At 28.8% G+C, this 24,942-nt stretch overlaps 4 protein-coding genes across 12 annotated transcripts in view; 2 read left to right on the top strand and 2 right to left on the bottom strand.

Annotated features, from left to right (window-relative positions):
* Positions 1-49: 49 nt before the first annotated feature.
* On the bottom strand, positions 50-17,447 carry LOC122526806. Of its 4 annotated transcripts, XR_006306219.1 has the most exons (3): positions 17,432-17,447; positions 15,652-15,654; positions 50-360 (listed from the first exon to the last, which is right to left on the bottom strand). XR_006306219.1 is itself a non-coding variant. In XM_043650358.1 (2 exons), exons 1-2 carry the CDS (start codon positions 1,224-1,226, stop codon positions 147-149), a joined length of 222 nt encoding a protein of 73 aa, XP_043506293.1. In that variant the 5' UTR covers positions 1,227-1,281; the 3' UTR covers positions 50-146. The 4 variants fall into 4 exon arrangements, 2 of the variants coding, with proteins under 2 accessions (XP_043506293.1, XP_043506292.1); XR_006306218.1 differs by lacking the exons at positions 15,652-15,654; positions 17,432-17,447 and adding an exon at positions 1,339-1,419; XM_043650358.1 differs by lacking the exons at positions 15,652-15,654; positions 17,432-17,447 and adding an exon at positions 1,219-1,281.
* On the top strand, positions 1,310-3,977 carry LOC122526803 (protein spindle-F). 5 transcript variants are annotated; one of them, XM_043650350.1, is made up of 6 exons: positions 1,310-1,467; positions 1,928-2,124; positions 2,212-2,449; positions 2,545-2,636; positions 2,704-2,893; positions 3,294-3,977. In XM_043650350.1, exons 1-6 carry the CDS (start codon positions 1,323-1,325, stop codon positions 3,590-3,592), a joined length of 1,161 nt encoding a protein of 386 aa, XP_043506285.1. In that variant the 5' UTR covers positions 1,310-1,322; the 3' UTR covers positions 3,593-3,977. The 5 variants fall into 5 exon arrangements, with proteins under 5 accessions (XP_043506285.1, XP_043506284.1, XP_043506289.1 ...); XM_043650349.1 differs by having other exon boundaries at positions 1,315-1,467; positions 2,212-2,470; XM_043650354.1 differs by having other exon boundaries at positions 1,444-1,540; positions 2,212-2,470.
* LOC122526804 (39S ribosomal protein L32, mitochondrial) lies at positions 3,972-5,029 on the bottom strand. 2 transcript variants are annotated; one of them, XM_043650355.1, is made up of 4 exons: positions 4,902-5,029; positions 4,495-4,743; positions 4,269-4,414; positions 3,972-4,176 (listed from the first exon to the last, which is right to left on the bottom strand). In XM_043650355.1, the coding sequence occupies exons 1-4, from the start codon at positions 4,990-4,992 to the stop codon at positions 4,039-4,041; spliced, it is 624 nt and encodes a 207-aa protein (XP_043506290.1). In that variant the 5' UTR covers positions 4,993-5,029; the 3' UTR covers positions 3,972-4,038. The 2 variants fall into 2 exon arrangements, with proteins under 2 accessions (XP_043506290.1, XP_043506291.1); XM_043650356.1 differs by having other exon boundaries at positions 4,495-4,745; positions 4,907-5,017.
* The window catches only part of LOC122526802 (all trans-polyprenyl-diphosphate synthase PDSS1), a 60,464-nt gene continuing 41,043 nt past the window's right edge, over positions 5,522-24,942 (top strand). The window contains exon 1 of the mRNA XM_043650344.1: positions 5,522-5,764. Coding sequence (XP_043506279.1) covers positions 5,609-5,764 — 156 coding nt within the window. The 5' untranslated portion in view covers positions 5,522-5,608. The remainder of the gene's footprint in view (positions 5,765-24,942) is intronic.

Below are 24,942 nucleotides of genomic sequence, written 5' to 3'. Positions count from 1 at the left end.
GTCCCTTGCATGGTTTAATGCTACTTTCAGGATTTTGGGATCATAGTATGTGTCTAGTAGAAATTATAGACAACTTTGAAAATTCACTGGGTGATTTTAAATAATATCTGAGATGTAATCCTTAACAGGCAGCAAGGAGATTTTTTCTAGAAATGTCTTCTAGTCTTTGCCCTATTAGCTATTTTGCGTTTCTTGATTTTTTTGGTAGAAACAACTGCTTTACGTCTACTATCATTATTGACAGCATTCAAATTATTTGAAGTTAGTAAGCTGTTGAGCCATCTTGAGGCTGGCAGAAGGATGGTTTGTGATGTTTTCATCTTGTAGTTTATATATCTGGAGTAATGATGTAGCAGAAATCTGAAATGAAGGTAAGACAGGAAAAGATTTTGGCTGTTCAGCTTGAACGATTGGATCAGCAACTATTTCGTCTTGACATGATCTAGAGTTGTGCAAAAGTGGTGGTTGGAGATCAAAATTTTTGCAGAATTTACCCACGTGACCCTCTTACTTCCATAAGAAGCACGCTACTTTTTTTGCTGATAGATAAATTTAGATGTATTATCATAATTTATTTGGATGGATTCAACTATGTTTAGAATGTTTTTAGATTCGATATACATCTAACAATAAAAGCTCATGATGTGTGCGTATCCTAGATCATTTAAACTTGCTCTAATGAAGATGATCTGGGAGATAGATCTAATATTTTGTCTAGCAAGCTTTTTAAGAATGATTCAGTGCAGAATTATAGAGTACATAGTATAGTGTTAATCGATTGGATTTAAAAATGAGTGGTTGAATTTTCAGGGAGTTAGATTTGATCTTTACTTTCATATGATTGTCAATTATCTTGTTAGCCTTGTGCTTACTATCACAATATAAGCAAACTGGGTCTTGAGAAATTCAGGATATAAATCTGATGTTCGACAGGCCGATAACTTTGCCAATTTCAGCAATGTATTCTTAAATTGAATTGATCTAATATGATTGCTTGCATATATGCGAGTGCTGAGCAACTCGAGCGTATGAGGCTTTGGAAGAAACATTCTGAATGAGGAAATCCATGGTTTAAGGTTAAGTACGTTAAGGTTAAATGCCCCTGTAATTAGAAACATTTAAAGAAGAACAATAGTAGATTAGAGATTAACTAAGAAGAGATTTTACTTTCAGTAAGGCAAAGAGACAAAGAAACAGAAAGAAAGAGAAAATATTCACATAAGCATTCGCTAGCACTTTTGGCCTTAGCTATCTTATTTAACAATGATGAAATTTGAAAATCTTCGTACACTTCGTCTATGGTGCAACAATGATTGTGTGCAATGTCTATTTATATACCTCGTCTGTGCCTCTATGTTTTTGTGGTCTATTTACATATTTCGGTTGTGTTTTTGTATGCTTTCATTTTGGTAGTTTCCGACAGTTGGCAGCACGTAGATCTTTTCCATTTTATTTCAATGTTTGACGGTAACATTAGAAGTGATAACGGGAGCTACCCTAAAGTGTGACATAAATTTACGTTGAGTGATTTGTCTGTTTTGTAGGTTTCTTCCGTGTTAATATCTAAAAGCAATTAATAACAAGTCAGATAACAGTTTTGAAAGTATTAAAATTTCTTAACAATTCAACTTAATTTAACAGTTTCATCGTGATTTCTATTAATCCAATTATCATCTGTTATTATTCTTTTTTAAATTCATATGTAATGTTTTTTTTTTTTTTTTTTTGTTGAAATGCGAGCAAATAGAAAGGACGTTAGTTGTTCATATGTTTTCTATTGTTTATTAGAAAATGAGTGCAATTACAGTTGAAATTAATGCAAATGCTGTTACACTTTTTAGTGATTATCATATTTTGAAATTGTATTTTCACTTTTGTTAATTGTATCATTACAATATGAATGACATGGAACAATCTAATAATCCAGATAGTGAGAAACATGGCAATTATTATGCCTTATTAGTTGCATTTAAAACTATGAATGAACGTTGTCAACAATTAGAAACAAGATTAGCCACTGTTGAAGAAGAAAATATGTGCTTGAGACTTGAATGCACAAAAAATGAATCTGCAGCTATTATGAAAGTTGATGATAATGAAAAAGCTATTGCGCAAACTTTGAAGGTTTGTATAACATATATGTTAATGCTTAGAATGTATGTATATTACATCTTAATATATTATTATACTTCAATGTAGTTTGGTTGACAGGAAAAAGTGGAGGAGCTTAAGAAACAAAAATCTCAGCTCACTCATCAAGTTTTTATGGTGGCGGCAGAAAATCGACAGTTATGGAATAGATTATCTAAATTAACAAGAACCAATAAATCCTTAGGAAGTCAATTGACAAAAATTTCTGATACGCTTAAGCAACATTCTCCAGCACAACCTTCAGACATTGTGTCTTATAGTTTCCGTGATATTTCTAGTAAAGAGGATAATAATCAATGTATGTTAGCGACAAACAATGGTATATATTGAATACAATTTACTTTTTACATGTTGAAGAAAAATTATATAATTATTACATGCATTTTGATCTAGGTGAGAAAGAACAAAGTTTAGAAGAAATATCACTTAGACTTATAAATAGCATTATGTTGGAAAAGTCAGATTTAGAACAGCAATATGCAGAGGTAAGTGAGGAGTAAGTAATAATCCAGTTTTAAGAATTATCATTGTTTTTATTTAATATTGATCTAGATGGTTGAATTACAAAATAGTACAGAACCAGATTTAAGGAATATTGGTTTTACTTATCCTGAGGATTCAGATACAGATTTAGAATTATTGAAACAACATGATATTAGATTGTCACAAATGAAAAGCACCTTATTAGTGCAACAAACGAAACTAAAAAGAGCACTCCAAAATTTCAAAAAGAAAAAAGAAGGTATAAATAAAAAATTATTGGTATCTTTGTTTAGTAGATGTTTGTTCTAGTTATTATTTTATGTTTATTTTATGCTTATTCTTAAATACATCATATATTATTCATATAATTCAAATTTATTCTAATATGGTAATCTTTAATGTGATTTTGACTAGAATAATTTTAGTTATTTTGTTTAAATAATCCCATAATTACAAATTTAGAAATATAAAAATTTTATTTTCCATATGTTGATGATTTATTGATAATTGAGATATCATCAGTCACGGGTTAGAAATAATACGACATTTATTTCATAAAAACATTAGTTATTGGTTAGAATATCCCTGTGTCTATTAAGAGGATTGAAAATATGTCAATTTATTTTGATAGAAATTAATCCCAAATATAATTTTTTTAGGATTAATATGTAATAACTGCCGTACAAATGCGAATAAAAAGATGTGTCAAGCAAGCACACAATGTAATTTTAATGAAAGTATTAAAGAGCATGGTGCAACTCAAACCAGTCTTCAAACTCCGAGCCTATCTTTAGAAAAGTATTCCAATTCAACAGATAATATAGACCAAGACAATAAAATTTGTCCGTTATGTGGATCGTTTTATGGAAAAACTGTCACATTTGCAGAATTTCACGAACATGTTCTGAGTCATTTTAATAAAGAAGTAACTGTAGATGGTTTTGAAATTCTTCACTAATGATTGTGTAAGATGGGGTTTATAATATGAGTAGTATCTTTAATTTTATAGAGTTTTATACATCATTATATTTTTCTTTTTTTAAGACAAACGCAAGGTATTTGTAAATATGATATAATTTTGTGAAAACTGTATTAATTACAGTTAACAAAACTAGACATGTTTTCATTATTGAATTTTATAAAGTGTTGACTCAGAGAAGATTTAATGAAAACTATCATACATAAAAATAATAATTTAATACATAAATAGCAAAGAATGTGATTGTTATCTATATTATACCTATTTCATTAATTATAGAGATCAAGAAGAGATATAGAATATTATAAGGACATTTATAATTGTAAAAATGTCACATTTAAAAATAAAACAAGAATTGTCCATAGTTTATTCCGTTTAATTTATTTAATATAAACAAGAATTGCATATCAATATAAAATAATTATTTACTTATTCTTATCATCTTTTGAAGATTCAGGTTCTAAGTTTTGTTCAGAATCAGGTAACTCTTTTGCTGTTGGTTGAAGTAAATTTGCATGAAACCAATCGGGTCTCTTTTTAGGTAATTCTATGATTCTTTGTTTCTATACAAAGATATAATTTAAATGTAAAATGTAAATTATATATAAAAATCAGATGAAATATCTTATGTATTATACAATATGCGTGTAAATACCTTCCAAAAGTCGTCATTTTCTAGCTTTTCTTTTTCTCCTTCATACAACACTATAACATCTTGTTCAACAGGCTGTAATCCCAATGATTTTTGTATAGCTATTTGCATTTCTTTTGTTTCTTTTTTTACTATTTCGTAACAATACCCTGTTAAAATTGAAGAAAGTGATATATGTGATAATTGTTTAATAAATCATAATTTTTTGTACGTAAATTATATATCTTACCACAAAGTGTACCAGCTTCATAATCATGACCACATTTCCTACACATTAAGATATTTGTTTTTGGTACATGAGGTTTCCAATGATATTCAGGAACACCATATCTTCTATTAAGACGCTTTTCTAAAGATCGTCGTTTTTTAGGTACGGCCCATAAAATTGTTTCATTTAGGATATCCTTTATAGATTGTCCAGGAAATTGAACAGGCTGCACTTGATTTATAGTATTGCATTCGATGGCGTATAAATGACCTAAATTGTATATTAATAATGATAAATAACTTATTACATTTATTAATAATTTATTGATAATAATATTTTGAAGAGGTTAGAAGCAATAAAAAAATAAGTCATTTCTGACTTATCTAGATGATCAAACGCAAGGTATACTATAGAAATATTCTTATTACCTGGTGGAAAACTGCGTCCCAATATAGTGTCGATTACTTGATTAAATGTTTTAAATGCTTGATAAAACCTATTGAAAATATTGTACGCCATGTTTAAAGTATACCATTGATTATAAAAGTAAACACAGATCGAAAGCAGAATGTGGTGTTAAGATTAATTCTTAAAAGATAGAAAGTCACGGAATTTATTTGATTTTTACACATAATTCTTTTTGCTTAAATTACAAATTTAACAGTTTTACAAATTAATTTAATATGTCACAAGAGAACAAAATTCTTGTAAATTTTCTAGTATGAAAAGTAGGATGAATTATTACAGAAAATATTTCGATTCATGAAAGCTGTTTTAAATTATACGAAAGTGTATACTAAAAATAATACAAGAATGTAATTATGAGATAATTGATATCTTTTATAGTAATTTGACAAGTAAATAATGGAAACATCAGTTAGAGGTCGCTAATAGACTTTGAATATGATATTGTTTTAAAAGTCCATTGATATTCTGTTGGGGAATACTCGATGATTAAAATTACTTATAATTTTTTAGTGCTGTCTTGACTAATGCCGAGTATAGCAGGTGTACCTATAAGTGGGGACGGGAAAGGGAAAAGTGGGTGGGGAAGTGATTTTGAAGTGTCGGTGGGGCTAGTTGATACTCGAAAGTCTTCACAAGTCGTGTGACTTGGTTCACTACAGTTTTTGCTATGGCGTGTGTAGGGTCGAGTAGGCTCTGTGCTCGTGCAGAGAAATTGTGCCAGTTCAAACATCTCGCCCAATTACGAAGGAAAGTTTCGACGACATGTGTCAAGTCACGACCTAGAATCGAACATCCGACCAATACTTTGATTCAACAATGTCAGGTACGTTAAATTTACTTTTTGGCACTAAAGATATCTATAATCAACATAGTTACGATGCAATTATCATCATTTTGGTTATACAATGTTAGTATTTTCTAATATGAGCGAACATGCCTATTATTTCGTGTACTTTCAGTCAGATATCACAAGAAATTCGGTCAGGTTAATAACATAACCTACCTTTCGTTTCAACCGTGAAAATGTTTTCGCGGTCTTATACATAGGGTTTTCTGGTTCGAGATGTTAATTGTTACGTACAGGTACGGAAAAGGTAATAAAATGAATAATCAGCAATAAATATGCGCAATCATATTAAGTTTCGTGTAGATTTTATTACATAATGTCTAATAAAATGTCGGTAAAGCGTGTTTCTTCATCAAGAAATTTGTATTTTAAGTGTTGGAAAATAAACAATGATATTTCATACGAGTGTTTTTATCTTCACGTTATAAACGTAAATTCATAAAAGTCGAAAAAAAAACATTCATAATAGTGAGAATAAGATTCGGAAATCATGTTTTTATTCTGCTAAGCTGTCAGCTGTTTCTAGCAGACGACTTAGCTGCCGTCTGCTATTGACGTTGGTCATATTGCAACTATAAAATGATATCATTGTAAAAAACTTAGTAATTCTTATTAAGAATATTATAAAAAATCACATTCCGAATTATAATTTACTGTTTTTATTAAAATATTGTATTATTATATTTACAATGTTGTTTAAACTTTATAGTGATTATACGAGCGCCATACGATCGCAAAACGCATGCGCAGTAGTCAAATTTAAATTTTTTCTTTCGTGCTGTAACATGAACAACAAAAATTATTAATTATATTAAATCATTATCATATCAAAAGAAACAAATAAAAAATGTTTTTTAAAGTTAATAATATCAATAATAATAAGAATTTCGTATATCAAGAACGTTAATTTCTTGTTCGAATAATTTTTACCTCTAATTCAAGTTCCAAATGTCTTTAAATGGTCTCTAACGAAATCTTTTTCCATAAATCATTCGACGAACAGTAAAATGAATTGCACGACTTTCTCTGGTCGAAAGTGACATGGAGACCGGATTTTGTTTCAATAACTGGCAAATCGAAGACGCGAGTTCGGTACGTGCGTTGTCGTTGATGTCTAGTAGTCATTCACAATTATACGCAAGTCTTAGGTAAATGGTGACTTGCTAGTTGGACGTTAATCGCATAGAATACCTTTTCTTGGATTTTGGGACTCTGGTCAATATTATCGAAATAAGGGGGCAACCCGTCGTGATGACGACGGAACGAATTTCAACTTTTCGTAAGTAGGCTAACTGACCCGAGATATCCTTCTTCGAACATGGAATCCACACTCTTGACTTTCTCGGCTTGTTCACTTGTACTGTGTATATAAATGTCTCAGTTCTTACTTGCTGATTCTTTGATCAAGAATTGTTCATTATACTATAATTTAATTATTTCTTTAGTTATATGCCAGTTATTATATTAGAGTTATTTATTCATTAGAGACTAGTAAGACTTTTTCATTCTTTTAAAAATGATCATTGATTATGTAATGATTGATTGCAGTATCGATAGAAATATCTTTTGAAATATTTCATAAGTAATATAAGTAAAAATATAGTTAATATTATATATCTTTCTAAATATTTGTTTCCTTTAATAAATGTTAATAATTATTACTCTTTTTCTTCTCATGTCTGTTGTATCTTTCTTATAATGCTACTACCAAAAGTAGTACTACCAAAAGAAATTGACATTGAATCATTTATCAGTAGTGTTGTCAAAAAAATTTTTTTTCTGAGATAGTACAGGTCATAAGATTAGATTGACAAATTCCGCAAGTGCAAATATGTAAGGTTATTAACACTGACTCGATTTGCAAATCCTGTTTCCCTATGGTCATCATTCTCCATATTTTACGTACAATAAGGGAGATTTCCTTCATTGACGCACAGTGTCTGTGCTTTTGGCATTCTGCTCTCGTGAACATTGCACGTGTGTACGCACGCACAGGAATGCATGAATAGTTTTACAATGCGATTATTGTTAAATTACTGCGCACTGCATTCGATGAGCTTGTCCATAAATTAACATAGAAAATCTGCGTCGACGTTTTCTGATTTGTTCGGCCTAATTTCATTACATATTAGACATACAATCAGCTGTAGTAATAAATTGTACAAACATCTATGATACAAACAAATTTCTTTTCCAAAAATATTTTTATATAAATTTATCTTCAAGATTTTATAAAAAGTATATTTTAATATTTGTAACTGTAGGTACATAAATCTTACTATTAATGTATAACTTTTTCCACAGTTTTCAAAAGTTGAAAATTTCATCATTTACTTTTAGTTTTATTTGAAATTGGAAATAATCTATTTAAAATAATCTATTCGAAATCGGAAATATTTTGCTACTGTATTTTCTTTCTTGCGAAAATGTTGCAAATATTAAATGAAAAATTGAAATGAAGAATTTATTTAACGGAGAGTAATAATAAAAATAATAATTTTAATATTAAACATAAAAAGATTCATAGATTCAATATATTTATCGATATTTTTTGATTAAATTATAAAAATTTTAGAATCCTACGTGAAATGCTGTATTTTTGAAAAATTGATGCACGAAATGTTTCTCAAAATAGAAAATATACAATATTGGACTGTACTTCACGTTGTTTATTTGATTACTATATCCAGCTACTGCCTTTATATGCCCTGATTGGTTTCGTAAGTTAAGGCCATTTGTGGTTAGGGATATTTATTCAGGGTCATGTTCGTTACATTTTATTATCTTGAATATTTCTTCTGACTGTGATTAGTCAAGGCATAGTCTTCTGCAAGATATAATCAGAAATAACTCATTGTCAGTAGATATGTATATGTATGTATGTAAGGAAGGCCTCAGTTACATCTCGGTTTTCTTTTTTTGTAAGCTTTAATCATACGTTATTTTTATGATACGACGCAGTTTTTATTTTTTTTAAATATAGTAAATTTCATTCCGTTTGAGTTTTACAATTTACTTTAATAATAAGTTTGTGGAAATGCTGTGGAATCATTTTTTTTATTTCGATTGTATCACTGGATCACTGGAGCAAATTTTATATTAGACTCTTTTTTTTTTAATTGAATATTTTGACTTTTTAAGTTAATCTAGTATATAATAATTGAAGAGGAAGAAATATAGTATTATTATCATTATTATTTTATTAACAGTATCATTATTATTATTTTTACTTTACTTTACAAGCGACGAAAATTTCTTTAATAAGTTCTCTTAAGATCTTAATAATTTTTAATATCGTAAATTGTAGATCTTTTTCCTTGACTAAATTCGAGGTACTTTCACTATTTTTTAAACGTTCAATAATATTTATTCTTTAATTACTGCGTAAACTTTTTTCCTTTTAATATCATAAATTATAATAAATGAAATCTGTATGTAAGTGTATATTAAATTCATTGTCCAACGAATTGTTGAAATGAGGCATAGAAGAGATACGTGTTCCAAATTGTAAATATTGTTAGATATGTATATAGTTTAAATCTTTCGTATTCGAATAATCGACGTTTTATTCTAAATATAATTTACTAGTAAAGAATTTATAATCAAGCTAGAATGTTACAAAAAAAAAGAAACCAAAAAAATGTTCAAGAGAGTAGACATAAGAGAATAATTGTTATCGTTATTGCTATTTCTTTGTAATTACTCCCATTAGCGAAACACTTACAAACGAAATGGAATTGCTAATTTCCATGACACATTTCGAAAACCAGTTCTCTTCAATTTACGTACAAAAACGCTCCTCATAATTTGGATTTAAACGCGGTTTCCGTTTCGTGTGACCACGTTATAATTAACCGATCGCTACAACGTATCTAAATAACGAGTTAGGTTCGGGATTGTTTCGACGTAGGGAAATCAGTCTACTAATATTCGATTTTCTTCGTCTCTCTCGAACGGTTGGCCGTGGGTGTTGCGTAGATTTTCTAGAAAGTTATAAGAAACATTCCGGAATGTGTCGTTGCTCAATAGAAATTAATTATCTAAACTGTCATTTCCCACGGAAGACAAATCACCTTACACTTGCAACGGTAATATATTCTAAGGTAACGTAGAGATTGCGATACAATCACTGGATATAGGGTGACTTGAATCCTATAAATAAACATTGATTCTTTTTTGAAGGATTCAATTAATTTTTATGGATTTTCTATTGGCACTCTTTAATGATACAAATTTCGGGAACTTAGACACGATATTTGGGAACTTCAAGTGATGCCTTGATTTATAGAACGGTCGTTATTCGCTATTTTTGAAAAGAAAACCTAGCAAGAGGGCCTCATTAGACTTGGAAGAACTCGAAAGATGGGTTACTTGAAAGTTATGTATAGCATTTTAGAATCCTACGTGAAATGCTGTATTTTCGAAAAATTGATGCACGAAATGTTTAATATATATATACCATAGTCCATGTGGCATCTTCTTAATAAAAGTTCCCGAAAATATTTAAATAAAACGCGCTTCATGTGGAGTGACAATAATGTGAAGTTCAAATAACGTCAATGATTTGCCCCCACTTTAAGGTCTTCGAAAATTTTGTCATCTATAATGCCTAATTCGATTATGGATACTCGCGGTAACGACAACTATAGCGTGTGTACACGGATCAGACGAAAGGAAATAGTCTTCAAGAAATATGATTCCGAACGCGATCCGTGGAACAAAATTCTTTCACTTGCGTTACACGCTATGTTACATAAGAGAAACGTTGGTTAGAAAAGTTTTTTTGGACTCATCTTGGTCTTCTATCGTGTCTAAGTTAACTTATTTCAATGATTCGTTATTTTCGTTTGGAGTCAGCGATCTGTCTTTTGGTATTTTTATTTATTATTTTTATTTATTTATTATTTTATTTATTTTATTTATTAATAATTTGGGACATTTTATTTTTTTTTTGTGATTTGGAATATTGGTGAAATTTGTAATTTGGAATATTGGGATATCAGTATTAAAACTATTATATTTAGTAGTAATTTGGAATATCGAAATATCAGTAAAATTATTTTATTTGTTAAGAACTTGAGATATTGGTATAACAGTGAAATTGTTTAATTAATAACTTGAAATACTTTACTTTCATACATTAAGCTGCAAAATATTTTCCTAATTTTACAAAAGAAAATTTTAGAAAATTTAATGATAGTAATTGTACGTTAATAGTTGATGAATAGTTTAATGAAACTACTAAAAAAAAAAAGATTGAAACTAATAAAATAATTTCTTAACATCAGGAATGATATAGAAAACTTTCTATAATTTCTCAATACCAATATAACGATTCCTTGATCCTAGAAACCATATACAATATAAAACTCTTGAAAAAAGTTCTTTAATCATTAGTCATGACGCGAAACAACTTTTTAATTTCACGTCGGATGCCAAACTACGTTTTTCGCGGCATAGTTTTGTATAATCAGTAGCCGCGGTGCATGAAATTTACAGAATCGTGGTGACAGTAGATACGCGTAACGGTATAAATATAAAATGTAAGTCATTGGTTTGAGTCCAGATTCTTCTGTACCGTTTAATGCACCTTTCGCCATCGTGTTTTTGTGTTGGAATAAAAGCGGTACTGGCATCGTTGAGATCAACGTCCACCTTGTCTAGAAGCTTGTCTGATGTCTATGATGACTGCTTAGGTAACATCGCCATATAGGTACCAGGTCATTCATCGAACTACGTGTTATTTCTTTCTGCCTTTTTCGATTAGTTGTTTCAAAGAATTTTTATCTTTATTCGTAATTCTTCGTATATCGTAAATTTTATCTTTATTTCGTAATTTATATTTAGGGATAGATTAGATTTTATCTTTATTTCGTAATTTGTATTTAGGATTAGATTTTAATTTATTTTTTAGTTTTACAAAGAATACTTTTTTTTATTTAGTAAAAGTTTATTTATTTATTGGCCAATTATTTTCTATTTATTATTTATTAAATGAGAAGAGTAGTTTTTCACAGTTCAGATTTTATTTAATTATTACTACTTATTTAATTATTACAGTAAGTATTTGTGGCAATACTTATTTTCATGAAATTAAAAAAACAGAATTTAAATAAAGATTTCTTCCATCTATTAAATAGAAAATTATAGTTTCGATATTTTCTATATTTTTTGCATTTTTACATTTTCAATAAATAAACCTAATCTATTTATCAAACATCAGTGTTGTCTCGTATTATACAAAAAATGATCATTAGAGTATCAATAACAAACTTAGGTTTCCTGATTATATCCGATCTTAGTTTTATGTTTCCATGAACAAATAAAATTGTTTTTTGATTGAAGTCGAATGATGTTTATCAAAACATGTGATTTACTTGTGAGTACTTATGAAACAAAAGCCGATCTTGTGAATTATATGTGAGAAACCTTTTTTTTTTCATGTTATGAATCACTTTACATAATTACCTTTGAAATCATTAGCAACAGAAGAATACAATAATTATCGATCAATCGAGAGAAATTAAGTAATTAAGTTTGAAATATTCGTGCATATTGAATATTCAAGCATATTGAACTTCGTTAATAATAGTGATTAATTTTATCTAATCGCTATTCTATGCAGCAACTGCATTTAACATATTTCAATTGTATCCATCTTCTTCACTTTGAAAGTAAACGTTCACTTTTAATTGTAATGCAATCAAGTTTCGTTTGCAATTTTCTTTCGATCAATCTGGATTATTAAATTTCGCTTTTCAATAGTTTGGCTACAAAAGAGAATGCCAACTATTTGCTTGATATTTCTTCTATTACTATTATTTCCACTCAGATTCTAAAATTTCATGAGGTTCAAAGAAACTGAAATATTTACAATAAACCATTGCTTGGTTGTTAATGGATTAATAAGTATTAATTTTGCCAGAGACCATTTTTACTAAATTTCAAAAGAAAAATTCACAGGATTTCATTTTAATCAGTGTTAAATTCAACTTAAGAATAACAGTGATCTTCGCCATTGTGTCTTTTTAATCAAAACTTACGATACAAACTACGTGCAACAGGAAAATCCTTGACTTAACTTAATCCTTGATACTAAGATCCAACAACTTAACATTAACGCAGATAATTTTACCATTGAGCAACGATTTTCACACAACGATAGGGTATAATTTGAGTAACATCGAAGATTACTGTTGTAATGAAACCTCGATTATCAAGGCGACAATGTAAGATAATTGTTGTGGAGAAGAACGAAAATAGAAATATTATCAAACGCGCGGTTTCGTGTGGATTTTATTATCCCGGTGTAATTTACAGTAACGCAAGCTTTGAGGTCGGCCTCTGGTTATATAGACATAATTGAAGAGAACGGCCGCGATGTGCAGAGGTATGTGGCACACCTGTTCCCCACGAGAAACCGGTACAACAGCGTCAGTTTAATCGAGTTAAAGGATCTTCTTCAAACACGGAGTATTACTTTTTTTTTATCTGTGATGATTGTCGAATGTTTCTGCGAGTTCAAAGAATGATTTAAGATCATTGAACGATCGAATGTTCCAATGTTGTGTTTCTTAATTTCTTCAAACACAGAATGTTATGAACAATTTATTATTCGAATTTAATCGAGTTAAAAAATTTTCTTCAAACATGGATTAATTTTTTTTGATCTATGATTGTTGTCGAATATTTTTGCAAGTTCAGAGAATAATTTAAGATCATTGAACGATTTAATCCTCTAATGGTATGTTTTTCAACTCTCGAACCACGGTGATATCGGATTATTTGAATATGGAATAATTATAAAATAAATATATATAATAATATAATAACGATTTTGTATAAACATAATAGTATAAAAATAGCATAATAGTATAAATAACAAATATAAATATGATAATGATTATTCTTTCCAATTTTAATATTACATACTAGAATAATTTAACAAAAGATAGATGAAAAATAAAGTATCCAATAGAAAAAAAATTTAATGAAAGATTTCCTTTCGCTTTGTTATACAGTTATAAATTGAAGAATATAATAATAAAATAATTAAATAATATAATAATATACAAAATAGCAAAGTAAAATAGTAAGTAAAATATTTACTTCAGAATGTCTTAAAAAGTTAAAATATTTTATGATCTATAATGCTTAATATATTCGAGGCGGGCTTTTCAGTTTTATAAGAGTCTGGAGAAATAAATTTTTCTTTTTTTTTTTGATTGATATCATTCTAATTAATCATTCTAAGTTCCAGAATACATTTAATGAGAGTTTTAATAATAGTTTTTTTTAAATTGTTTTTTAAACATGGAGACTCCAGTTCCCATCCATCTTGAACGTTAAATTATTAAATTATTTTATATATTGACTTAGATTATAAATGCGTAAAGTTGCGTAAAAACATGAAATCTAATAATAAGAAGCAAAGAAGATCGGCACGTGGAAAGATTTCCATTCAGAGAACGTTTATGAATCATCTACGGTTCTTCCAGAATGCGTCAATTGAGACGTTTCTTGCATGAATGAATACGATATATATACGTATTATCTATATAACTACGATGTGTTGAGAACGATGAAATTCACAGATCTTGAACATAACATCGGAGCATATTAACGAGCAAGGGACAGACATCAGTATGGTTGCAAAATACTATTATAAAACATTGCATATCGGCCATGAATCAATTAGGTACGCAATTTTTATATAATGCTCCGTATGATGATGCAGTTGCAATCATGCCTTCGTCAAGCATTATTATTCTTGCCGCGGATTGGAGGGGTTAATGGTATTTTTATTTTTACGTTAAAAAATGTCGTGTGGCAATATTGAAAAGATATTGCAAAATTGCTTCCTAGAAGCTGGAGAAGAGAATAATTTTTTCACTTATTTATTCTTATCGGTATACCGTAATCCATTGTTCTTTTTCTCTTCTGCTAGGTGATCGAGCGGTTGTTTTCTTTTGTTCTTGAATCTAATGAAAATTTAAATAGCAATTCACACATCGTGTGCGTTTATGAAAAATTGCTTGTGTGATCGGTAAGTTTATGAATAGAATAAGATTCACTTCTGTTTGTTTTTTGTAATTTTTCGTTTTCTCTCGGACCGTTCTTTTTTTGATTATATATCTAAAATAGGAATTTTGATTTTTTGGTTTTTGGATGAGATGTCTTATATATTAGCTGGAGTTTCTCTGTATTTTATATTTCTTTGCTTTTTCAAAAAATAATCGCCCATATTTGATATTTCTTTGATTTCGAAAAATAATTAAAAGTTCTCAATTTTTTTCAATCCAGAAACAGGCAGCAATAAAAACGAATATATTTCATCATTTTATTATTATTATCCAATGTTTCTATATTTCTACATTATAACAATAATGAATAAGATAATTGAATAATTATACCTGAAAATTTTTAACGCTTGGAATTAAAATATAATAAAAATTACATTTCATAAATTAATTAGTTATGAATAAATTACAATTTAATTAATATAATATAATAATTTATTATTATATTATAATTATAATATTATATATTTATTATACATACACAATTATATTATGTAGTGTATATTAATTATTATATAAAATATTTCATTGTAATATAATTGTATATATAAATTATAAATATATAAATTGATAAAATCAATTTGTGACAATGTTAGGAATTCTACTCGAAGAATTTTGAATCTCTTCAAATTCTTTCAAAAAATAAAATTCCTCAACTGTGAATTTGCAATTTTATCACTGTTAATGAGAAATAAATCGATGATGTTTCGACCAAGGAAGACCGGTCATTCATTCGAGTCTTACGCAATCGATTGCTAAGTTGGAATTCGGCACTCATCTTACCTTCTAACATTCATAGACATAACGGGACGATAACAGCAGGATCGTATCGAGAATACGAAGTTTCAATATTATCTTTCGATCAAGCAAATTCTTTAATTTCGTACAATGTCGAAGCCAAACTTATAATTCTGTAAACGTACTCATGACGTACAGTGACTCCCATTCATATTGGGGTGCTTAATTGCTTTAAATTATTAGAGAAACTGTATTTGGACTATGCTGTGGCTATGTTTTTTGAAAGAATAGAACAGTAGAATAAACTATAATTCATATAATTTTAATTTGTATAAGGATACTATAATTTATATTATATTATATAAATAATTTATATATTCGTATTTGTAATTTCTAATTTGAAATTCATAAAATAATCAAAATTCAATCGGAAGTATCTTCTGATTGAAATAGATTCGTTTCAGACAAATGAAGAATTTTTTTATAATAGAAATTGTAAACTTTCATAGTTTTCACGTTAAATTTTTCCATCTGAAATTTCGCGGTCGATGCACTGATTATAATATCTGTTCTAAGATCAAAAATTGAATAAAGATTTAGAGCGTGTAGAAGGTACGAGAATTTGACATACAAATCTTGCACCTAAATAAATTGGCACTATTTTTGGAGTTAATTTCGAATCCTTGATACGAGACTGTTCTCTGATATTAGACTTGCAAATTTTATCCGTTATTTTTTATGTTGTGTTTTACATTGATTTAAAATGTCTGTGTATTTTTTTTATTTTAATAAAAGAATATTAAAATCGTATCCTAATGAGCTATATATTTTAATTTTTGAGTTATATTCGTTTCGTATTTTGGAAAAAAGAATTTTCTAGGAATTCAGGCAACTTCTTTCTTATATAAGAATAAAAAAGGGAAAAGTTTAAGAAATGCAGATTAAAAAAAAATTAAATTACAAACAATTATAAAATAAATTAATAGATTTGAATACAAAGGAAGAAGTTTAGATATAAAAATTCAAATAGTATAGAGATAGAATGTAATTATAAATGGAAAGACAAAATATTATAACTAGAAATTGTAATTTTTATGTGCTTGTAGGAAATTAGAATGTACGAAATACACACGTAAAGTAATTATCTAAAAAGTAATTTATCTAAAATATCTAAAGTACAGTATTTGTCATAATATATTATATCTAGATAAAATAAATTTTTATTTGGATTTCATTTCTTTACTTACGCTAATAAAATTATGATTAACCTGTATTTTTTTAAACCTATAATATTTTAATATAATAATATTTTCAAATCTAAAATATGTTATCTAATATAATACTACAGATTATATTTAATTTAATAATATTATTATTATATAATATATTAGTATAATTTGTTATTGTATTATTATAATTTAATAATAATATATTAATATATTAAATATTTAATAATGTGTGTAATTTAAAATTTATCTCGAAAATGTTAAAAAGTAAATCCTTCCTTTAGTATTTTTTAATCTTTAAAATAATTTTTTAATCTTTAAAATTTTTTTTGCGTATATATACATATATGCGTGTATATATGCAAATATACACGTATTTACTTTTAATGTAATCTCTACTTCCAACCACGTTCACATCTTGCTGAGAATCATTGTGTTAGAATCGATGAACATTTTACAGTTAAAAGTTTCTCACGCGTATCCTAACTGGAAGGTAACCGAGATTTAATTGGAATTGTACGTCTTTGAACAGCTCTCTTATTTTCATTATACAGTTATAAAACTTCAACCATGAACAGGAAAATTATGAGCAGTAGAACTAATAGAATTTAATATTAGCATTTTAATTCGATAAAGAGATGAAAAAGGTATAGTCAATTTCTATTATCAGATAAATTTTATTTTTAAATATTGAAAGGAAGGATTCAAAGGATTTGCTTAATATTTCTTTCATCATCATGTCCTTCATTTTATAATTTTCTGAATATTGTGATAATTTATTGCTTCTTAATAGATTAAACTTCTTACCTGTATTTTTCTTTTACACAAAATTTTTTTTATTTTGCAATTTTCTTCGTATCAGTATCTACTTTTGCCTCTCTATTTTTCAACATTAGGAAACCGCAGATCTTCATATATCTACAGAAAACTTTAGAACGTAAACTTTTATCGAACTTACACAATATGAAAGAATATATAAAATATTCAAAATATGGTGTTTTCTATGCATCACGTTTGAAACATAAAATTTTCTATCCAACTCCTATTTTTTCACTTATATTCCCAAAAATCTGAATCTGAGTAAAAATCTAATAAAAATCTAAGTCTTTTGAGTAAAAAGATCATTTTTCTTTGTGATTCTTTGACACTCCGACCCTTAAAAAAAAGGAAAAAAAGAATACAGCCGATCTGTCCTTGATATCTGATCGTGGGTCTTTCCGCACACTGTCTTCCGCATTTTTTGAAATGCAAATTCGCGGAATGGTTTGCGCGGCAAGTCCATCCTGTAGGCGCCGAAGGAGACGTCGCATCGCGCATATACGATACAGTAATGCGAACGCTCATTTCGTAGTCGAACGATGGCTCCAGCCTACCAAGGTCTAAGGAGTTCTCTGTCACGTCCTTTCTCGTGAATTCATTCGCTCTGTCCAGAGATATATTCCTTTTCTTTTAGGCAGAAGGGAGAGAAAGCAGAAGAGCAACAAAGAAAAAAAAAAAAGAAAAATTTCACTCGCTCGGTGTTAGTTTAAAGAATTGCCTTTCAATTTCTTCCTTGCTTCGGTATCGGTTCATTTGAGTTTCCGATTTTGTACGACGCGATCGAATCGCATCTTCGTGATGTATCGCGCGATCAGATTTTTTCGGTAGCTGGCTTTTGATATTCTGACGGTGTTCTTTGCATTGGCAACCAGGTTCAGGTATTCCTGAATACCAGGAATTGTAGAAGGTGCGAGTTCGAGGATGAATTTCGCGAATAAATTGTCTAAATTCTTTGATTAATAGCACTGTGGATATTTATTTAAATTGATTACTTAAATTTATTTAAATTTGGTTTCGCAAACGTAGATAGAGGAAGTGGAAGTTTGTTTCATCCTTTTAACATAGCACTTTACATTAATGATTAATTATGGATTGTCATTGAGTATTAATTATTAATTATAATTATAAATTCATATTTTAATGAAGAACAGAGATTCGTGTAGAGGTAATTAATTTGTCTATGATGTCTATATACTAAATTTCGTAGTTAGTACTTTTCATAAGCGAAATCAACATTTAAAGCTATAAAACTAATTGTTAAATCTGCCTAATTACTATTATTAATATAATTTATATTACTATGAAAATTATGAAAAGTTATAAAATTACCTAAATTGTTATTATTTGATAATGTATTATTTGTAGTTAACATCAGACAGGCATCATTCCTGAAGAATTAAAAGTTTTACAAACCGACACTCAAAAGAAGAAGAAAACTCAAGTATACTCAGTACTCCATTATCCTAATTGTAAGAGTGCCTCAAGAATAAAACTTTCGTATCACCAAACTCTTGCTACCTTTCGCTCCAAATCACTAGCTAGTGTCGCTGTGTTTTTAATTATTCAACACCGTCATGTAACCAGGTCAATGGTTGGCCAAAATAGAACACCGTCGACGCGTCTTCCCGTTCATAAGAATTCATTAATTGAACTCAGATGTTATTTTTAAGTGAGCACGGTGCAACGACTGCACGTAAGCTAACGTTACGTTTCATCCTTTAACCGACACAACGGAACAAGAAGTTTTCTCTGGTTCGAACGGCATGCAGGTGCCCCCGATACCCAAATGCGAATCACGGTAAAAGTTGAACGTGATTACGTGCTACGTACTCGCATTCGCGGTGTATCAGACGGTCTGAGTTTTCGCGATTGTTTCACGATATTAATCAATCAATTTGATAGTTCTTTGAACATCGTTGATGGACTTTTTCCCCTTTATCTCGAGGAATGACAAACGAGAGATATTAGGATTCGACGTGGTTGTATATTCAATTCGTCGATATGTATGTACGTCGAACTGCTCGACGTGGATCGAAGAAGTTAAGGAACTTTTAAATAGGTTGTATTTGAAACACATAGGCTATAGAACTTTTTTGAGGAATGTTTTTAAATTACAAGCTGAGAAACAACTTGAAGAAATGTAGACTTCTTATGTTGTGCATTAAAAAAAAATTGCAATTGGAAATTTTGGCATTTATTCTGTGTGCATCTTGAGACACAGAATATGGTGCTAGCGTCTATAACGAGAGAGGAAAGAAGTCGCAAAGTCTTTTGATTAGGATAATCTGGTTTATCTTTCGAAATCTTGCACTCCTGTTGATTTATCGTGCGTGACTTCCAAGAAAGTCACTGAAAGAGGCTAAATTCTCCACTCTCTTGATCGAAATCTGAGCAATTGTTGAAATCTATTTGTAGGAAGACATATGGAAACTGAAACTATCAGAAATATTAAAAGAATCACAATCGAGTTAATATTTAATTAGTATGTAATTAATATAATGATTAATTAGTGTGTAATTAATATAATTAACTTATAAATTAGCCAGTATTAAAGTAATAAATATTCATCTTTATGTTACTGGTAATAAGTTTCATATTTCAAACAAAATGGAATTTCTATTTGTTCTTATATCAGTAAATTTTACTAGTTACATATGTATCTTGATCACAATATTAGAAATAGTATAAAAATATAAAAAAAATCAATAATTTATAAAGTAATTTGTAATTTGTAATCTGTAGATTGCGAATTTTTATTCAAATTTATACTTCTAACGGTGTAATTAAAAATCGTAGAACCTTGGTAAAAAATTGTTTCATACATTAAATGTTATACAAAGCATTTTATTTATATATTACATTAGCCCTAATATTTATATATTTTTTCTTTTTATATCCATTCTATGAATTTCTTTGGCGCTAAATTAGAAAAGTCTATGTCTTCAACTTACGATTGATGAAAAGTATCACGTGTTCGTTCAGTTCAATTTAATTACAAAGCAAGAAAAATTATATTCGGCCATGGATGTCCAGTTGATGACGTGGCTGATCATTTCTCCATCGGCTTCTTCCTTTTATGTCATCGTGAAAGGGGATTTTTGATAGGGGCCAAGGTCGCTGGACCAACTGGCTCACGCTGAATATATTCTTTTTGGCACGTACGCCACTTTTCCGTAATGGCATGGGATCTGCGTTCGGACAATCTTGCGAGCCTGCGCGCAAAATAAAATTGCGCATGTATGTACCGGGTATCAAGAAAGTAGTAGAATCCGACAAAGAACAGACATCTGTAGATTGGTCAGAACTACTGATACTCATTTAGAAACCTGTTGTTTTATCTTGCTCACCTTACGATTACATGTGATGATAAAGTGTAGAATTATAGCCAAGAAAATAAGTATCTAGAATGATGATTAAGATGTAGTCGAGATAAATTAACTTCAGTTCTTTATTTTTTGTAATTGATTTCATTGATGATGATGGACTTCAGCCAAGGAGATAAATATCATAGACCGATCTATTAAAGAAATCTTTGATAATTACGGAATTAAAATGTAGTAGAGATAAATTCACTTCAGTTTTTTATTTTTTGCAATTGATTTTATTGATGATAAACCTCACCCAAGGAAATAAATATCGAGGATTGCCATAGATTTGTTCAAGAAATCTCTAATAATTATGCAATTACAATAGAGATAAATTAACTTTAGCTAGAGTGTTTTTTATTTTCCTGTAATTGATGTTAAAGATGATAGAATTAATAATGTAACAGGTAAATTGCGAATTTATGCAAGTTTAGATTCAATTTAATCAGAGAGATTTATTGACAGTCAATAAATACTAAAACAAGTGGCATAATTTGGATATTTTATATATACTGTAGATTTTTATGCAATTTAATCATAGCATACAAATAGAATAAATTACACTCTACACACATATATAAATAAAATTTTGGAATTTTGCAGAAGTGGTAATTTATCATGAAAAATTGTGAAACTTAATGGAACTGATAAATTATTACGAATGTATTTTTTTTGTTTCGTAATTTCTTTTTTTTGTAATTTTTCCAATTAATTAATATATTCTAGAGCTAACCAATGCAATAACCATGAAATTTTTATTAAGCAAATTTATGCCAGAGCGTACTTATAGCGTATACTCTTTTTTTATTTGGTCTCGTTTTAACCAGTTTTCGCCTTAATCCTTCAGGGACGACGTCTGATTGCTGTGTAAACTGTATCAAAAATTATTTCAACACTAAATTTCATACTTACTGCATATAAACGAAGTCCACTTCTGAACATTTATTGTTTTTATATGAAGCTGCAAAAATTATTATTTCAATTACAACTCGTTTAATTATTATTTTAATAAGTAAAATTTCGATAAAAATTATCAAAAAAATCTATATCATCAACATCAACGTCATCATCGTTGAAAGGTTAAATGATATCATAATTCCTCTCATTATAACTTTATAACTTAATTAAGTTAATATATTAAGTTAATATATATTTCAAAAAAAATATTCAATATTTTCTTAGATTCGTGTATTATTTAACATTAATGATACCCAATTTAATTAATAGCATAATTTCCTCTTGAGCTTAATTTCCAATTTTCTTCCTCTCAAATAAAGAATAGTGTTCTATATCACAAATTCCAGGCACAAAGGAACGAACGAGTTTCTTGGACTCTTTCTTTAAATTTCTCTCGAGCACCCGCAACCATATATCTTCCTTCCCCCTCGACATGCAAAGAAACTTTCTTTGAATTTGTTACCTGCTCCTTTCTGAATGTACGCAGGTATATACAGTACCTTGTTGTTTCTGGTTGTGTCGATGAAATAACACAAAACTTCGTTTTGTTCGTCAGATATTCGAAATCTAATTAGATCGTCACATCATGTTCAAAGACGGTTTCGTTTTCAGTCAAGGTCAAACATTTGGGTTAGGAATGCGAGCCCTTTCGATGAATGGGACACCTGTCGCCGCCTTTTTGTCTCACGTTCGTTTCACTTTCCTTTATAACCATGCGGAGATATCAAATGCTAAAAATAATTTAACGAATTTTTATACTTGATTCATAAATTAGATTGACGAGTTATACTCACTATAATTATTACTTGATGATCGTGTCTCTCAGCTTTCTGATTCTAATTGGGGATGTCTTTGTTTGAAGATTGAATCAGGGGATAATTCGAACGATAGGCGCACAATGATCTAGGCGTTTCATAGGTTCATTCTTTGACGAAGAATAATTGAGAGTGTAATAATAAAAACGTCGATTATTGTTGATTCTGCTAATCAAGTTCATTTCATTTAAAATTGATAAAAGGTTCAGTGATGAGAATTCAAGACTTGAGATTTCAATATGTGTACCGTAGAGGAAGAGTAAATTATATTTATTTGACATGGAGATCTTCAAATCGGTGATTTTTATTATTTATATTATATTATTTATATATATATTATTTATTTGTAATGGTAGTATACTCAACATTTTTAATAATATTTATCAGTATTTAAGTACAATTAGTTCTATTCCTAAGAAGAATTCCTAGAATTTCTGTATTTCTTTAACGTAATTTCTAATCTATATTCTAATGAATCAGAATAACTTCTAATGAACCAACATAACAATAATTCTGTTTCTCAATAATATTATATTTTGTGACGTCTGCTTTAGATTTATTTAAATTTTAAATATTTGCAGAGTCTCGAAATAATCTTCCCAGAAACTGACAATCGTTAACAAAAGTTTCCAAAATATTCGTTATAACAAAATAATGAAAGTCATTGCAACATTTTCCATCAAATAGAATACGTCATTCGCGTGAAATGTCTATCATATCACTCATTACGCAATAGTCAGACAGACGAACTTGGCGTTTAGCCAAAAATGCCACGTTGCTACGTTAACTTGCCTCTATGAATTAAATGCGAGATCAAATTCTGAATTCAGAGTTAATGGAATCGATTATTGTCACGACTAACGAAACAGTTCTAGAGACCATTGATCAGCATTGTCTGTAGATAACAGAGCACGAATAATCAAGGTCAACGGGCATTTCACGGCAGCTTTCCACGAACAGTTTTATCGTAGCTGACAATCGTCATCGTTCACTTTTCCCTTTCCAAATAGGCCGAGCAATAAGTAGCACGGCGTTGAACGATGAATGAACGGAAATAAAGCGAGCGTTTAGTATCACCACGGGCCATTGCGTTTCTGTCTTTTTCTGCCATGATTTCTTGAACACTGGCCAACCAGCTTTCCGACAATCGGGTCATTTTCTGCATCAATCGATTGCTGCATCGACGTTATCACACGATATTTAATGCAATTTCTTCGTATAATTCTGACAATAAAATTGTTAAAACGAATAGACTGGTTTGTCTGGTTTTCTTGTAGTTAAATATCAGTGATTGATTGATCCATAATTTCGTTTGCTTTAAATTTGATTTTATTAGTTTAAAAGATTCTAGTTAAACATTAATGATTAATTATTTCATAATATTATCATGCGTTTCTTTAATTTTCAAGATAAATTGATTTTATTAATCTTTTGTTAATCTTTTGTTTGACTTAATGACTCTTTAGAATTTATGATTCTGACGTATTACAATTGGGCGTATAAAATACATATAATTTAGGATGATGTAAGGAGGAAGTTAGAGAATTGAAAATTAATAGAATAAACAAATATCTAATTATATAAAATTCGTAGTTCATCTATATTCAGATATATACGGACACAAATACATATATTCACATCCCAATATCTATAATGTAGTATTATAATTATATAATATTCTTCATAATTCTTATGATTTTTTAAAATAATTTTTATATATTTAAATGAATAAAATTAATTAATTAGTAGACTAATATCAAAGTTTTTATCATATGTATCTATTTTTAGATTCTTATAATATAATGACAAAAATATAAATATTTTGTAATTGTTTTATATTATGTTATGTTATTTTAACTATATCATATAATTATTTAATTATAGAATATATTAAAATTATATAATCATATAATTATTTTAAAGTGACCAAAAATTGGCTGAACAAAGATTAATTATTGAAACAAGCAATTATTTTGATCAAAAATATATACACGTATATGATATTGTAAAAAGATTATATACAGTTGAAATTTTGATTTAAAGCTCGGTCAACCTAATATACAATATTAAACTGTTTATGTGTGTGTGTGTGTGTGTGTGTGTGTGTGTGTGTGTGTGTGTGTGTGCGTGCGTGCGTGCGTGCGTGCGTGCGTG

The sequence above is a fragment of the Frieseomelitta varia genome, unplaced genomic scaffold, assembly GCF_011392965.1.
Source record: "Frieseomelitta varia isolate USP_RPSP 00005682 unplaced genomic scaffold, Fvar_1.2 scaffold_194, whole genome shotgun sequence".
Taxonomy (NCBI): Eukaryota; Metazoa; Arthropoda; class Insecta; order Hymenoptera; family Apidae; genus Frieseomelitta; species Frieseomelitta varia.
The sequence above is the reverse complement of the archived record's forward strand: the minus strand, read 5'-3'. Positions and strand labels throughout refer to the sequence as shown.

What these genes read in the sequence shown, in the direction of transcription:
- LOC122526806 (XM_043650357.1), bottom strand. Translation starts at nt 1,118, where the DNA reads ATGTTTCTAATTACAGGGGCATTTAACCTTAACGTACTTAACCTTAAA. An exon ending in AGTTTGCTTATATTGTGATA is followed by an intron (nt 361 to 872) that starts GTAAGCACAAGG and finishes CCTTCATTTCAG; the next exon opens with ATTTCTGCTACATCATTACT.
- LOC122526803 (XM_043650349.1), top strand. Translation starts at nt 1,323, where the DNA reads ATGTCTATTTATATACCTCGTCTGTGCCTCTATGTTTTTGTGGTCTAT. An exon ending in TTTTATTTCAATGTTTGACG is followed by an intron (nt 1,468 to 1,927) that starts GTAACATTAGAA and finishes CTAATAATCCAG; the next exon opens with ATAGTGAGAAACATGGCAAT. An exon ending in TATGTTAGCGACAAACAATG is followed by an intron (nt 2,471 to 2,544) that starts GTATATATTGAA and finishes ATTTTGATCTAG; the next exon opens with GTGAGAAAGAACAAAGTTTA.
- LOC122526804 (XM_043650355.1), bottom strand. Translation starts at nt 4,992, where the DNA reads ATGGCGTACAATATTTTCAATAGGTTTTATCAAGCATTTAAAACATTT. An exon ending in GGGACGCAGTTTTCCACCAG is followed by an intron (nt 4,744 to 4,901) that starts GTAATAAGAATA and finishes TATACAATTTAG; the next exon opens with GTCATTTATACGCCATCGAA. An exon ending in AAAATGACGACTTTTGGAAG is followed by an intron (nt 4,177 to 4,268) that starts GTATTTACACGC and finishes ATCTTTGTATAG; the next exon opens with AAACAAAGAATCATAGAATT.